At 44.1% G+C, this 12,350-nt stretch overlaps 1 protein-coding gene and 1 pseudogene across 1 annotated transcript; one reads left to right on the top strand and one right to left on the bottom strand.

Moving 5' to 3' along the window:
- Nucleotides 1-447: 447 nt before the first annotated feature.
- On the bottom strand, nucleotides 448-3,422 carry GDF5 (growth differentiation factor 5). The gene is made up of 2 exons (XM_036752540.1): nucleotides 2,804-3,422; nucleotides 448-1,316 (listed from the first exon to the last, which is right to left on the bottom strand). Exons 1-2 carry the CDS (start codon nucleotides 3,420-3,422, stop codon nucleotides 448-450), a joined length of 1,488 nt encoding a protein of 495 aa, XP_036608435.1.
- A 7,396-nt stretch (nucleotides 3,423-10,818) lies between these two features.
- Nucleotides 10,819-11,295, top strand: LOC118841463 (annotated as a pseudogene).
- The last annotated feature ends 1,055 nt before the right edge of the window (nucleotides 11,296-12,350 follow it).

Consider the following 12,350-nt stretch of genomic DNA (forward strand, 5'->3'; position numbering starts at 1 on the left):
TCTGAGACTGAGTCTGCCACTGAGAAGGGACTTCCTGAAGAAAATTAACTCCTGATACCTCTATCACCCTCAAGTCTGTACTTCCCAGGAATAGCCTATTTCTGGAAGTCTGAGCAGCACTGATGCTGGTACCTCATGAGAGGGACCCTCTGATGCCTGGGAGGTACTCAGATTGGTGTGGAGATCCCTCAGATGGGAACGTCCCTTCTGGGAGAGATGCTCTCTGGAGAGGGGCTCTCTAGCCAGAGTCATGGAAAGGGAAATTGGAAGAGGCCTTGGAAGTACTACCCTTCCTCCAAGGGCAAAATGAGGCTTAACAAATTGCTCTTAGCTGTGGCTCCCACCCCATCAACGGTCCTGGGAATCAGTACACTGATGGAAAAGAGAAGTCCATCTGACGGTGTCCATAACCATGGAGAAGGGTGGGTGGCTGGAGGGGTTATGCTGCTACCTGCAGCCACAGGACTCCACAACCATGTCCTCATACTGCTTGTAGACCACATTGTTGGCAGAATCAATGAAGAGGATGCTGATGGGACTCAGCCTGGTGGGTACACAGCAGGTAGGGGGGGTAGATTCTGGATCCATGGAGTTCATGAGGGTCTGGATGACAGCATGGTTGGTGGGCTCCAGGTGAGATCGAAGGGGAAACTCACAGAGTCCTTCACAGTGGAAGGCCTCATATTCCAAGGGTGCAATGATCCAGTCATCCCAGCCCATGTCCTTGAAGTTAACATGCAATGCCTTGCGACTGCAACGGGCCTTGGGATTCTTGCTGGGTCGCTTGCCCTGACGCGTTGTGAGTGGGGCCCGCCGTTTCCGACGCTGACTGAATAGGTACTCATACACAGTCTTGTCATCTTGGCCAGAGCGAGCCTTGATTTCATTAAAGAACAGATCACGTTTCTTAGTGCGGCCAAACACCAGAAACAAGGCCTTCTCATGGACCTGACGAGCAACTCGGTCAAAGCCCACACTACGTAGGTCCATGACACGGCCTCGATCCCAGGCCTCCAGCTCCAAACACAACTGAGCTGAGTTCTTAAAATTTCGGAAGAGCTTCCAGATGTCAAACACTTCCCAACGGGGGCTATCCAGACCTGGCACAGAACGTACATCAAGCAAGATGCCTGGTTGCCGGCCACTGGGACAGCTAGACAACTTCAGCTGGGCTGGCCGCCCAGGGATAGATGGCTTTGACCCATCCAAGGGCTTTTTCCGAAGGATCCGTAACTCAGCTCCCAACAGCCCATCTTTTTCCAGAGCACTGATGTCAAACACATATCTTTGCTTCCTGACTGCAGGACCTCTGTCATCTAGAGAGAAAGAAACAGGATCATTCTTGATGTTCCTGCAGAGTTTCTGTACTGTGCAGGAAGAAGCTACCGAATCTAAGAAAACTACTTAATGTTTTCTCCACTAGGACAGGGGCTGGGACCCCTCATTATGAGAGTGTACAAATGAAGAGAACTTACTAAACAACAAATACCTTAACATTTCCGTTGTTGGGCATATACATGCAAGCAAGTATGTGATGTCCTCTGTGTAAGCACATTCTATACTCAGATTATGTGTGTATCATGGGAGACAGAGACAGAGAAAGAGAGAATGTGTAACTGCATTGAAGCCGATGTCCTGTGTGTATCTGTGAACTGTGTGTGCCATACTCACTGGGTAGGTGAATATGTTTCTATAGATGACCATTCAAAGGATGTGTGTCTACGACAGAGTTTCCGTATATGTCAGAATGTGTTATCCTTCCTAAACACCAATTTGCCACCAGGGAGTATTCATATGTTGGCCTAGAAGGTGACTAATTGGACTTTTAAACTCCTCATCTCCCCTCCCTGAGCAACTTCAGTGCTAGGGGACATGGGGACTTACTTTATGAGTCCTGAAGGAATCACAGCTTTCCCTAACTGGGCACACAGCCAGGCTACCTCCCCCACCCCAACCAGGCTTGCTGCCACTGAACCTGGCTCAGTCTCACCCCCTCCCCCAACATCAAGTGCTTAATAAATATGCTTCTACCCTTCCCCAAACTCCCTCCCAGAAGGCACTCAAGTAGAAGTACTAAGAATCATAGAATTTTAGAAACTCATAGGTGGAAGGGACCTTTGAAACCATTTAATACAACCCCCTTATTTTTTTATATGGGGACAAATTGAGACCCCAAAAAAGTAAGTCATTTGTACAAGATCACAAGAGAGTTAAGTGGGCTAATTGAAACAGAAGATTTTGAGCACCACAGCTGCAAAAAGTGAGGAGCGCCTATGTTCTCCTGGGTTATATATGAAAGTACCAAACCATTTAGCTTTGTTTAGGACTGGAGTACTCATTGATGGTACTCTTCTTCTACACCATCCCCCAGCTGAAATTCCACCTCCTCTGCAATGAATGCCCTGTGCCCCTCAACAGTCCCAACACTCACCTCTGATCTAACTTCATCTAGAAGTAAGGAAGGAGAGTCCATGCAAATGAAGAACAAGGAACTGAGAAACAGGACACCTGGGTTCTCATCCCAGCTCATGCAACCTATTCACTGTGACCTTCAGCAAGTCTCTCACCCTGTCTGAACCTCAGTCTTCTCCTCTGTAAACTCACGGACTAGACTGGATGAACCTTAAGGTCCCTTCCTGCTCTGACCTCCTACAATTCCACCTCCTAGTTCATGTAACCCACACAACCAGATGCACAACAATACAAGAGGTAACCTTGCGATGCATGTGTGACCAGTTCATAGGGAGATAAACATGCTCCCCTAGACATCCCTCCTCGACCTGGGGTCAGCATTGCCTCTCACCTTGCCCTTTGTCTATGAAGCTGGTGATGGTGTTGGCCAGCCCAGCTTCCAGCTTCACGCTGCCATTGACTCCCTTCCTATCAGCATCCGAGAGCGTCCTGTACAGGGAGAGCATGTACTCATGGGGCGTGACTGGGGGCGGTCGGAATGGTTCCTTGGGCTCGCTTGGGGGCCCTGGCTCCTTGGCCTTTTTCAGTAGGAAGGTACTGGAACTGGGGCCGCCCTTTGGAGGAACCTTGGTACCAGGGTGCTGCCCTTTGGGGGTCACGGTCCGGGCTCCCGCCTGCCTTGCCTGGGGGAATTCTGGCTTGGGCTCAGGACCTCCGGATCTCGAGGGCATCTTTTTGGGCTGATCCTTCTTGGGTAGTAGGCCTCCAGCTTGGCTGGCGCTGCCCTTTGCCCTGGCATTAGTGGCTGCCCCATTGAAGCCATGTCCCCCCGGCCTGAAGCTGCCTCTGGCCGGAGGGGAACGCTCCTTGGCTTCTGCCTTGGCCAATCCCGGTCTGGACCCTGAGGTTCTCTGTGCCAGGTCTGGGGCACTCAGAACAGTGCTGATAAGATCTAGGTCCAGCCAAGTCAGGTGCCAGAGCAAGAATGCGAGGAGTCTTGGGAGTCTCATCCTCTAACCTGCCGCTGAATGGCACCAAAGAGAACAGCGGCGAAGGTACCTCTGGTTTGGCAGGAGAAACCATGAAAGGAACGAAACCTCAAAGGCAGCAGCGGCAGCGGCAGCGGCAGCGACAGCGGCAGCGGCAGCGGCAGCAGCAGCAGCGGGAAGGGCTTTCTGCTCAGTCTGAGACTCTTTAAATCTGCCTCTTGCGCGTCTGTATCCAGTCCCATAGTGGAAACGCTCTTGTATCCAGACGTGCGCCCGTCTTCAGTCAGCAGCTGAAAATAACTCGTTCTTGAAAGGAGAAAGCCGACCGCCCCTTTTCTCCTGCAGGACTGACGGAGGGTTTGAAGGAGGCTTGTTTTAAGTCTGAGGGTTTTTTCCAAGAAGGAAGAATGGCGTAATGCTGCCTCTGGGCTCCAGTTTTTTTTTTTTTAAGTTTTGAATCCTTTCCAGTGAAAATATTTCATACACACACACACACACACACACACACACACACACACACAGGCCTGCAGGTGCTCAGTGAAAAAAAAAATCTTTTACAAACCTGAACTCAGGAATTGGAAACGGAATTCCAACAAAAACCAATTTAATTACTCTCTGATGTCATGCTGTCTAAACTAATTTAAGTACGATATATTTATGTGAAAGAAAAAAAAAGTCGTCTCTGCCCTTTCACGGACTGTGACTCACACGGGGGATGGGGGCGGGGATGGGGGTGGACGGCTCAGTGGGACCCTCATGCCCAGGGACTGCCCTGGAACCTTGGGAGGAGCACGGGGCCTCCACTTCGGGTGTGCAGAGCCAGCCCCATCCAGAAGAGAAAGCAATTCACGGGTCTTAAGTCACACTACCAAGGGGGAGGGGGCGGCGGGCTAGTGGGGAAGTGGGGTGGAGGGGGGCGGGTCTGAATTTTCAAAGTCAAGTCCTTGGAGTGTTTTTAAAGTAGTTACAACCCAGCCTCTGAGTCTGGGGCCTAACGGAGGGGGCACGTAACAGAGTCAGCAGTATTTACCAACAGCTCCTTTGATTTTAATAAACTTGCCATGACCTGGAGACAGATTTGCCCTCTCCTATCCCACCAGAACGAGCTTAGTGGATGCCGGGGCCCAGAATATCACCCCGCGTATGCCACCCCTTCAGACCCCACTCTCGCAGGGGACATAGGTGGAGATGGTTTGCAGAGGCTGCTCCCAAATTCCTACCAGTTAGCGGATTTGATAGCCAGCCCTTCGTTAGGGATCGGGATTTGCCCAGTCCTGGAGCAGCAGTGACCCCTACAGGACAAGGGAAACTTTCACCGCGTAATCCGAGGTGCCTCTCATCATTCCCGAGACACACATGGGGGGAATCCGGGTGTTTCTTAAAATGCCAAATCGAAAACCAGGAAGCTGAGGCCGATCCTGGGCGGCACACTGCAGTCTGGCAGGGGAGGGGAGCTTAATGAAGAAGGTAATATTTTAGTCCCGGTGTGATAACAATAATTGACGATAATAATGATAATGATATTAACAACAGCAGGCATTTATATGGCTCTCTAAGGTTCCCAAGCACCCTTTACAAACATCAGCTCACCTTATCTTCACAATCTCAGGAGGTAGGTGCTATTATCACGTCCATTTTACAGATGGTTAAGTGACTTGCCTAGGGTCACACAAGCCCATCACTCTAGCCACCTAAACCACCTGGCTGCAGGCTTGGGTGTGCATGGTTTGTCACATTACAATGGCTCTAATCCAAATCCTTCAAGCTGCTGAAATCTGGGAGCCTACAACTATAAAGCATATTACCCTTATTTTTTCCAGGAATAAGGGGACAGTAGAAATCAAAGAGCTCAACCTTTACCAGGTGCCCCCAAACCCAGCCACAGCTCCAAACCAGAGATTGGTAGTTTAGGAATTCAGAGATTTTGGAAAGCTATCCAGAGTCTAAGTTTTAGCTCTAGCTTCTTGGCTTTTGGACGAAGGATGTGAAGGCCAGAGGAGAAGCTATAGTAAGTCTGGGAAAGAAAAGAAGAGCGATTCTACTCATACCATCCCAACTTCAAGTTGTCCTTGGAGAAATGAGTCTTCCATTGCCATTGCCATTAAGATCCAGGACCTAAGCTTCTATTAAATCTTAAGGTCTAGGAAAAGCAGAACCCATCTCTGGGAACACCCAGTGCTCACTGGTCTGGCTATCGAAATGAACATCGGAAGACCTGGGCCCTAAGAAGCAAGGCTCAGTGATGTGACTTTTGCCCCGGTCATTTGTACCAAATGGGGCCAATGGTGAACAAATGAGTTGTAAAGACTTGGAACAAGACTGTGGGGTAAGGACTTCGGGACAAAAGCAGTAGGGGATCCATGGTAGAAAAACTAAGTTAAGAAGGATGTAGGAGAACTCATAGTTTGCTATATTCTGCTCTGAGACTCCTTGGAGACAATCCTCTCACCCCCTCCAACACACTGGGATCCTGGAGACATTGGACACCCTCAAAACATAGGACATTATCAGTGGGGAGGGGGCTTTCAGGCACAGGGAGGGGGGAGAGAGGGAGAGGTCTAGGGACAGGGTGGGAGGCACTCTCAAGGGAAATGCCCAAGGGACACATTTGGCTCTTACTAAAAAGGTGACTAATCACTTCTGTCCCCTTTGGTAATTGCAACCAGATGCTGCCTCTGGCAGTGCCGACATCTTTAATTACTGGGACCCAGAGCCCTGGTTCCCCCCCTGTCTCCCCCTACGTCTCCCTTATATGTCAACAATATTAATGTCTCACTCTAGGCAGAGCATGGGAGCCTTGGGAAGCAGTCACTCTGTCTGAAATGCAAGGCGTGAAAATAATAGCAAGTTCTTACATTTGGTTTTTCTATTAATAAATTTTGTCTTAGAGCAGATAACAAAAACAAACAAAGCAAAATACAAAGCACTGCAAAAAGTTAATCGAAGCAACACAAAAATCTGCAAATGTTCGTGCTTGGAGTACAAAGAAAAGAAAAGAAGGGGGTGTTCTAACAAGGCAGTACCATCATTCCCACTGTATTAAAGCTCGTAAGACTGTCTTCCACATAGATAGCTACCGTCAGTGAATATATTGTTCTTTTGCAAACCCTTATGGTTGTAGAAAGCTTTTCCTTTGAATCTCACATTATCCCTGTGAATTAGGAAAGGCAGGGATTATCATGCCCATTTTACAAAGGTGGAAACGGAGGCTGTAACTTCACCCTGCAAATTGGGGAAAGAAACAGATTAGAATCCCTCACCTGACTCCCCAGCCTGGTCCTTTTTCAACACTTTGGGGTATAAGGTGAAACTAGCAATAAAAATTTATTAAAAGCCTACCTGGGTAGCCAACTAGAAGGAGGACCTGATTTATACACTAACTCTATTAAGGTGCTTCTGCCCTCATCAAGCTAGACACTCCTGGAATAGAAAACATGACCTTTAAGAGAGTCAGACAACCTATTAATCAACAAGTATTTATTAATAATTATTATTGATATTTATATAGTGTTTTAAAATTTGGAAAGCACTTCCATATATTATCTTATTTGAGCCTCAACAACACTGTTAGATGGGTACTAATACTCCCATTTAAAGATAAAAAATTGAGACTCAGAGAGGTAGTGTCTTATTCATGGTTTCATAGCTGATTAATGTAAGAGGCAGGATTTGAATCTATCTTTCTGACTTCAAATCCAACACTATCCTATGAGATTCCGCATTTTTCTGATTGGTCAGCCCTTTGTACACAGGTTTGTGCAGCAGAAAATTAGTATAACTAGTTATTGCTCTTAAAGAGTTTACAATCACTTCAGCAAAGTTACATAATATAAACTAACTCACAATCATCATCAACATTTCTTTATACTACCAGTAAAACCTAGCAGCAAGAGATAGAAAAAGAAATTTCACTTAAAAAAACCACAGACAATATAAAATACTTGGGAGTCTACCTGCCAAGACAAACCCAGGGATTATACGAACATAATTACAAAACACTTTTCACAAAAATAAAGACAGATCTAAACACTGGAGAAATATTAATTGCTCATGGATAGGCTGAGTCAATACGATAAAAATGACAATTCTGCTCAAATTAATTTACTTATTCAGTGCCATTCTGTTGAGATCTACGGGTGCTGGGACCTTGAAATTCAAGGGCAAACACAGGTCCTGCCTCCAATGAATTCAACTCAAGCCTCCTTTCAGCCAGAGACAAGATTTATTAAAACATTGGTCATGGTGGGTGAGATTTTAAGAATCCCCATTATTATGACACTTGTATTGACAAGCGGCCCAGATTGAATCAGCCATTGGCCAGACTCTTAAGGAATCTGAGCACTTTAATGGAGGCAAGATGTATCTTATATACAGTGTTCAAGGAGTGGGAAGATCTGAATGAGTGAACAAGTAGTCTGGAGTGACTGGGAGAAGGGGTCTAGAAGGAATTAAGGATGGTAAGCAGTGGGCCATGGGGAATGGGGGGGGGGGAGGACCAGATGATGAAGGGGGCTGGGCTAGGTTTGAAGTAACAGAGAATTGGAGGTTTGGGAGTGGGGCCATAATGAAAAACCAGTTGAAAGGATTACTGGGATGGGTCAATGACTCAGGCAAACACCAGAGACTTGGCCCTGTGGGATAGTTCAAGAAAAATTGGGGGAGGAGGCAGGGTTTCCAGGGTTCATCAATACGAATCAAATTACCAAAGAATTAAATTGTAACAAAATTCATCTGGAAGAACAAAAGATAGAGAACATCTAGGCAATCAACAAAAAAAAAAAACATGAAGGTGGCCTAGTACTTTCATATTTCAAACTATATTACAAAGTGGTAATCATCAAAACAATCTGGCACTGGCTAAGAAGTAGAGTGGTGGAGCAGTGGAATAGATGAAACACACAATCCACAACAGTAAATGGCCATAGTAATCTAGTGTTTGATAAATCCCAAGATCCAAGCTTTGGGGGTAAAAACTCAACATTTGACAAAAATTGCTGGGAAAACTGGAAAGCAGCTTTCCAGAAATTAGGTATAGACCAACATCTCATACTGTATACGAAGATTAAGTCAAAATGGGTATGTGATTTAGACATAAAGGGTGGTAACGAGCAAATTAAGAGAGTATGGAAAAACATATGTGTCAGATATATGGATAAGGGAAGAGTTTATAACCAAACAAGAGATAGAGGGCATCACAGGATGTAAAATGGATAATTTTGATTACGTGAAATAAAAAGCTTTTGCATAAACAAAATTAATGTAGCCAAAATTAGAGGGAAAACAGAAAACCGGGGGTAAATTTTTACTGCAAGGTTCTCTGATAAGGACCTCATTTCTCAAATATATAGAGAACTGAGCCAAATTTATAAGAATATGAGTCATTCAGGGCAGCTAGGTGGCGCAGTGAGTAGAGCATCAGAGCCTGGAGTCAGGAGGACCTGAGTTCAAATCCAGCTGCAGACACTTAACACGTGTGCTAGCTGTGTGACCTTGGGCAAGTCACTTAACCCCAATCGCCCTGCCAAAAAAAAAAAGAATATGAGTCATACCCCAGTTGATAAATGGTTAAAGGATATGAACAGGAAGTTTTTAGAAGAAGAAATGAAAGCCATCAATAGTCACATGAAAAATGTTCTAAATCACTACTTATTAGAGAAATGCAAATTAAAACAACCCTGAGACATTACCTTACACCTATCATATTGCCTAACATGACAGAAAAGGGAAATGACAAATGCTGGAGAGGATGTGGAAAAATTGGAACACTAATGCATTATAGGTGGAATTGTGAACTAGTCCAGCCATTTGTGGGAACAATTTACAACTATGCCCAAAGGATGTGCATATTCTTTGACCAAGCAGTATCACTAATAGGTCTGTATTCCAAAGAGATCAAAGAAAAAGGAAAAGGACCTATTTGAACAAAAATGTTTATAGCAGCTCTTTTTTTTGGGGTGGCTAAGAATTGGAAATAGAGGGGATACCCATCAATTAGGGAATGGCTGAACAAGTTATGGTATATGATTGTGATGGAATATTATTGTGGTATAAGAAATGAGGAGCCAGGTGGTTTCAGAAAAACCTCAGAAGACATATGAACTGATACAAAATGAAGTGAGCAGAACCAGGAGAACACTGTACACAGTAACAATATTGTAAGGATGACCAACTGTAACTAAAGATTTAGTTGCTTTGATCAAGACAATGACCCAAGACAATTCTAAAGGACCTATGATGGAAAAGTGCTATCCACCTCCAGAAATAAATTCTAAATACTGATTGAAGCATACTTTTTTTTGCTCTTTTATTTTTATTGTTTTATTTTGTCTATGTTTTCTTTTGCAACATGGCTAATATGGAAATATGTTTTGCATGACTTCACATGTATAATCAACATCAAATTGCTTGCCTTCTCAAGGAGGGTAAGAGGAAGAAAGATAATTTGGAACTGAAAATTTTTAAAAATAATTGTTAAAAAAATTATATGTAATTGGTAAATATTTAATGAAATAAAAATAATTTTTTAAAAAGAGTTCACAATCTAGTTGAGGAAACAAAAAGAGATGTAACCAATGGCATATCACCCCCAAACTGTGTGTAAAAAAAGTTAGGATTCAATCTTGGAGAAAGCCCCTCCCCCCAAATCACTAACTTTTTTGGCTAATTTTGTTCCCATCCAGCGGTGCCTCTGGGAATATTGACCATAACTGCTATCTAGGTCTCCACAAATGTGGATGAAGGGGTTCCCAAATCCCATTTGAACTCTCAAGGTAACACTGCATATCAGATACAGGACAGTCTTTATTCCACCTCATAGGAATTGCAAAAAAACACTTAGAGGACTCACAGTAACCTAAAACAGTACAATCTTTCTTCTTCTCTGGAGCATACCACCTTCTCCCAGGACTATAAAGTCCTTATAGCACCACCCTGTGGTTTATACTCCACTTAGAAGGGAAATAATCTTGTGGTTATTAAGCAAGCAGCCCCATGACATTTTGGTGAGTCTGAAGACTCCCCTCTTCAGTCCTCTGAAGTCTCAGGAATCCATAGGGTTTGGAATTTACCCTCCATCCTGAATAAAAATGAACTTAGCATTGCTAGCAAGGTAACCCCCTTTCCATCAGACCTGCACTGTCTGAATTGCTCACAGTAATAGGACAAAGTTTGGGCTTTTTATTCCCCTGTATCATGGCTTTCATACCTTGCTAAGCCTCTACTTTCATGTGCAAAAGCCTCTCATCTCCAATGCAGCCCAGGAGCTCCCTGACTCTCTAAAGAGTTGGATTCCAAGCATCTTCTTTTCTCTCCAAAAGGCTGTTATTGACTAATAACTCTCCTCTTTTTTAAAAAAAAGCTTGATCCCACCTTTCTATCCTGGGCTCTGTCTAGAGCAGCACTGGCCACCACCGCCAAGATGTTGATGCCCAAGAAGAACCAAATTGCTATCTATGAACTCCTTTTTAAGGACGGAGTAATGGTAGCCAAGAAGGATGTCCACATGCCAAAGCACCCTGAGCTAGCAGACAAGAATGTGCCCAATCTCCATGCCATGAAGGCCATCCACTCTCTAAAGTCTTGTGGCTATGTTAAGGAGCAGTTCGCATGGAGGCATTTCTACTGGTACCTCACCAACAAGGGCATTCAGTACCGCCGGGATTACCTTCACCTGCCCCCTGAGTACCTGCCACACTCCGAAGAAGTCATCCTGAGACAAGAAGGCCAAGGCCCAAAGGTCTGGAGGGTGAGTGACTCGGGGGTGAAACTGACAGAAACACATACAGACAAAGTGCCCCTTGGTGCTGATGAGAAGGCTGAGGCTGGAGCTGGGTCAGCAAAAGAATTCCAATTTAGAGGTGGATTTGGTCATGGACGTGGTCAACCTCCTCAATAAAAACCATAGAGGTATGTTTCCTATCGAATAAAATTTAGGGAAAAAAATAAAACAACTTTCTTTTGAATTTTTAAAGCACTATTTAGTTTTAACACTTGTTTCTTGCATTTCTTTTTTTTTAAAACATAGGTGAGTACTTTTATTCATCACACTTTTATTCATTTATTTTCTCTTTAATTAATTAATTTATTTTTAGTTTTCAACATTTACTTCCATAAGTTTTAAGTTTTCTCCCCCTCCCTCCCTCCTCTCTCCCCAAGACAGCCTACAATCTGATATAGGCTCTACATATGCATTCCTATTAAACGTATTTTCACATTAGTCATGTTGTATAGAAGAATTATAATGAATGGGAGAAACCATGAGACAGAAAAAACAAAAAACAACAACAACAAAAGCTTGATCCCTCAACTCTTTAACTTAGAGCTGCTACAGGAGCAACTGTGCATCTGGTGCTGCCCAGGAACTTCTCCTTCTCTCTCTAAAACCCTCAAACTTGACCTCTGTCAGGGAAAGCTTCATGGAACACTGTACCATGGAAAGCACATGGGATTTGGAACAAAGTTAGTTGCTTTTTGCAGATGATATATAATAGTTTACTTAGAGAACGATAGAAAATCAACTAAAAATTAATTGAAACAATTAAGAACTTCAGTAAAGTAGCACTATATAAAATAAGCCCAGCAAAATCATCACTCTTTCTGAAAATTACCAACATAACCCAGTAGGAAAAGGCAGAAAAATAAACTATATTCAAAATAACTGCCAAATGTATAAAATACTGTGACATATAAAAGGTTCAGAGAGACAAAGTTTCTGGGTAATTAATCATTTTATTAATCATGATAGCATATGATTAATAAAAGAGGTTAATGGCACCCTTGAATGCTAAAGATCCCTCACTGAGCCCTCTCAATGCTTATATGCCCTTAGAAGAGTAGGTATTCTGAGGGTGGCAATCTGCTCTGATTTGTTAACAATTATTGAGAAGAATGAATATTATAATGAAAGGTGGGCTTATTCTAATGATGGAGGAAGAGGGTGAGGTGGGGAAA

Source organism: Trichosurus vulpecula, chromosome 3, assembly GCF_011100635.1.
Source record: "Trichosurus vulpecula isolate mTriVul1 chromosome 3, mTriVul1.pri, whole genome shotgun sequence".
Lineage (NCBI taxonomy): Eukaryota > Metazoa > Chordata > Mammalia > Diprotodontia > Phalangeridae > Trichosurus > Trichosurus vulpecula.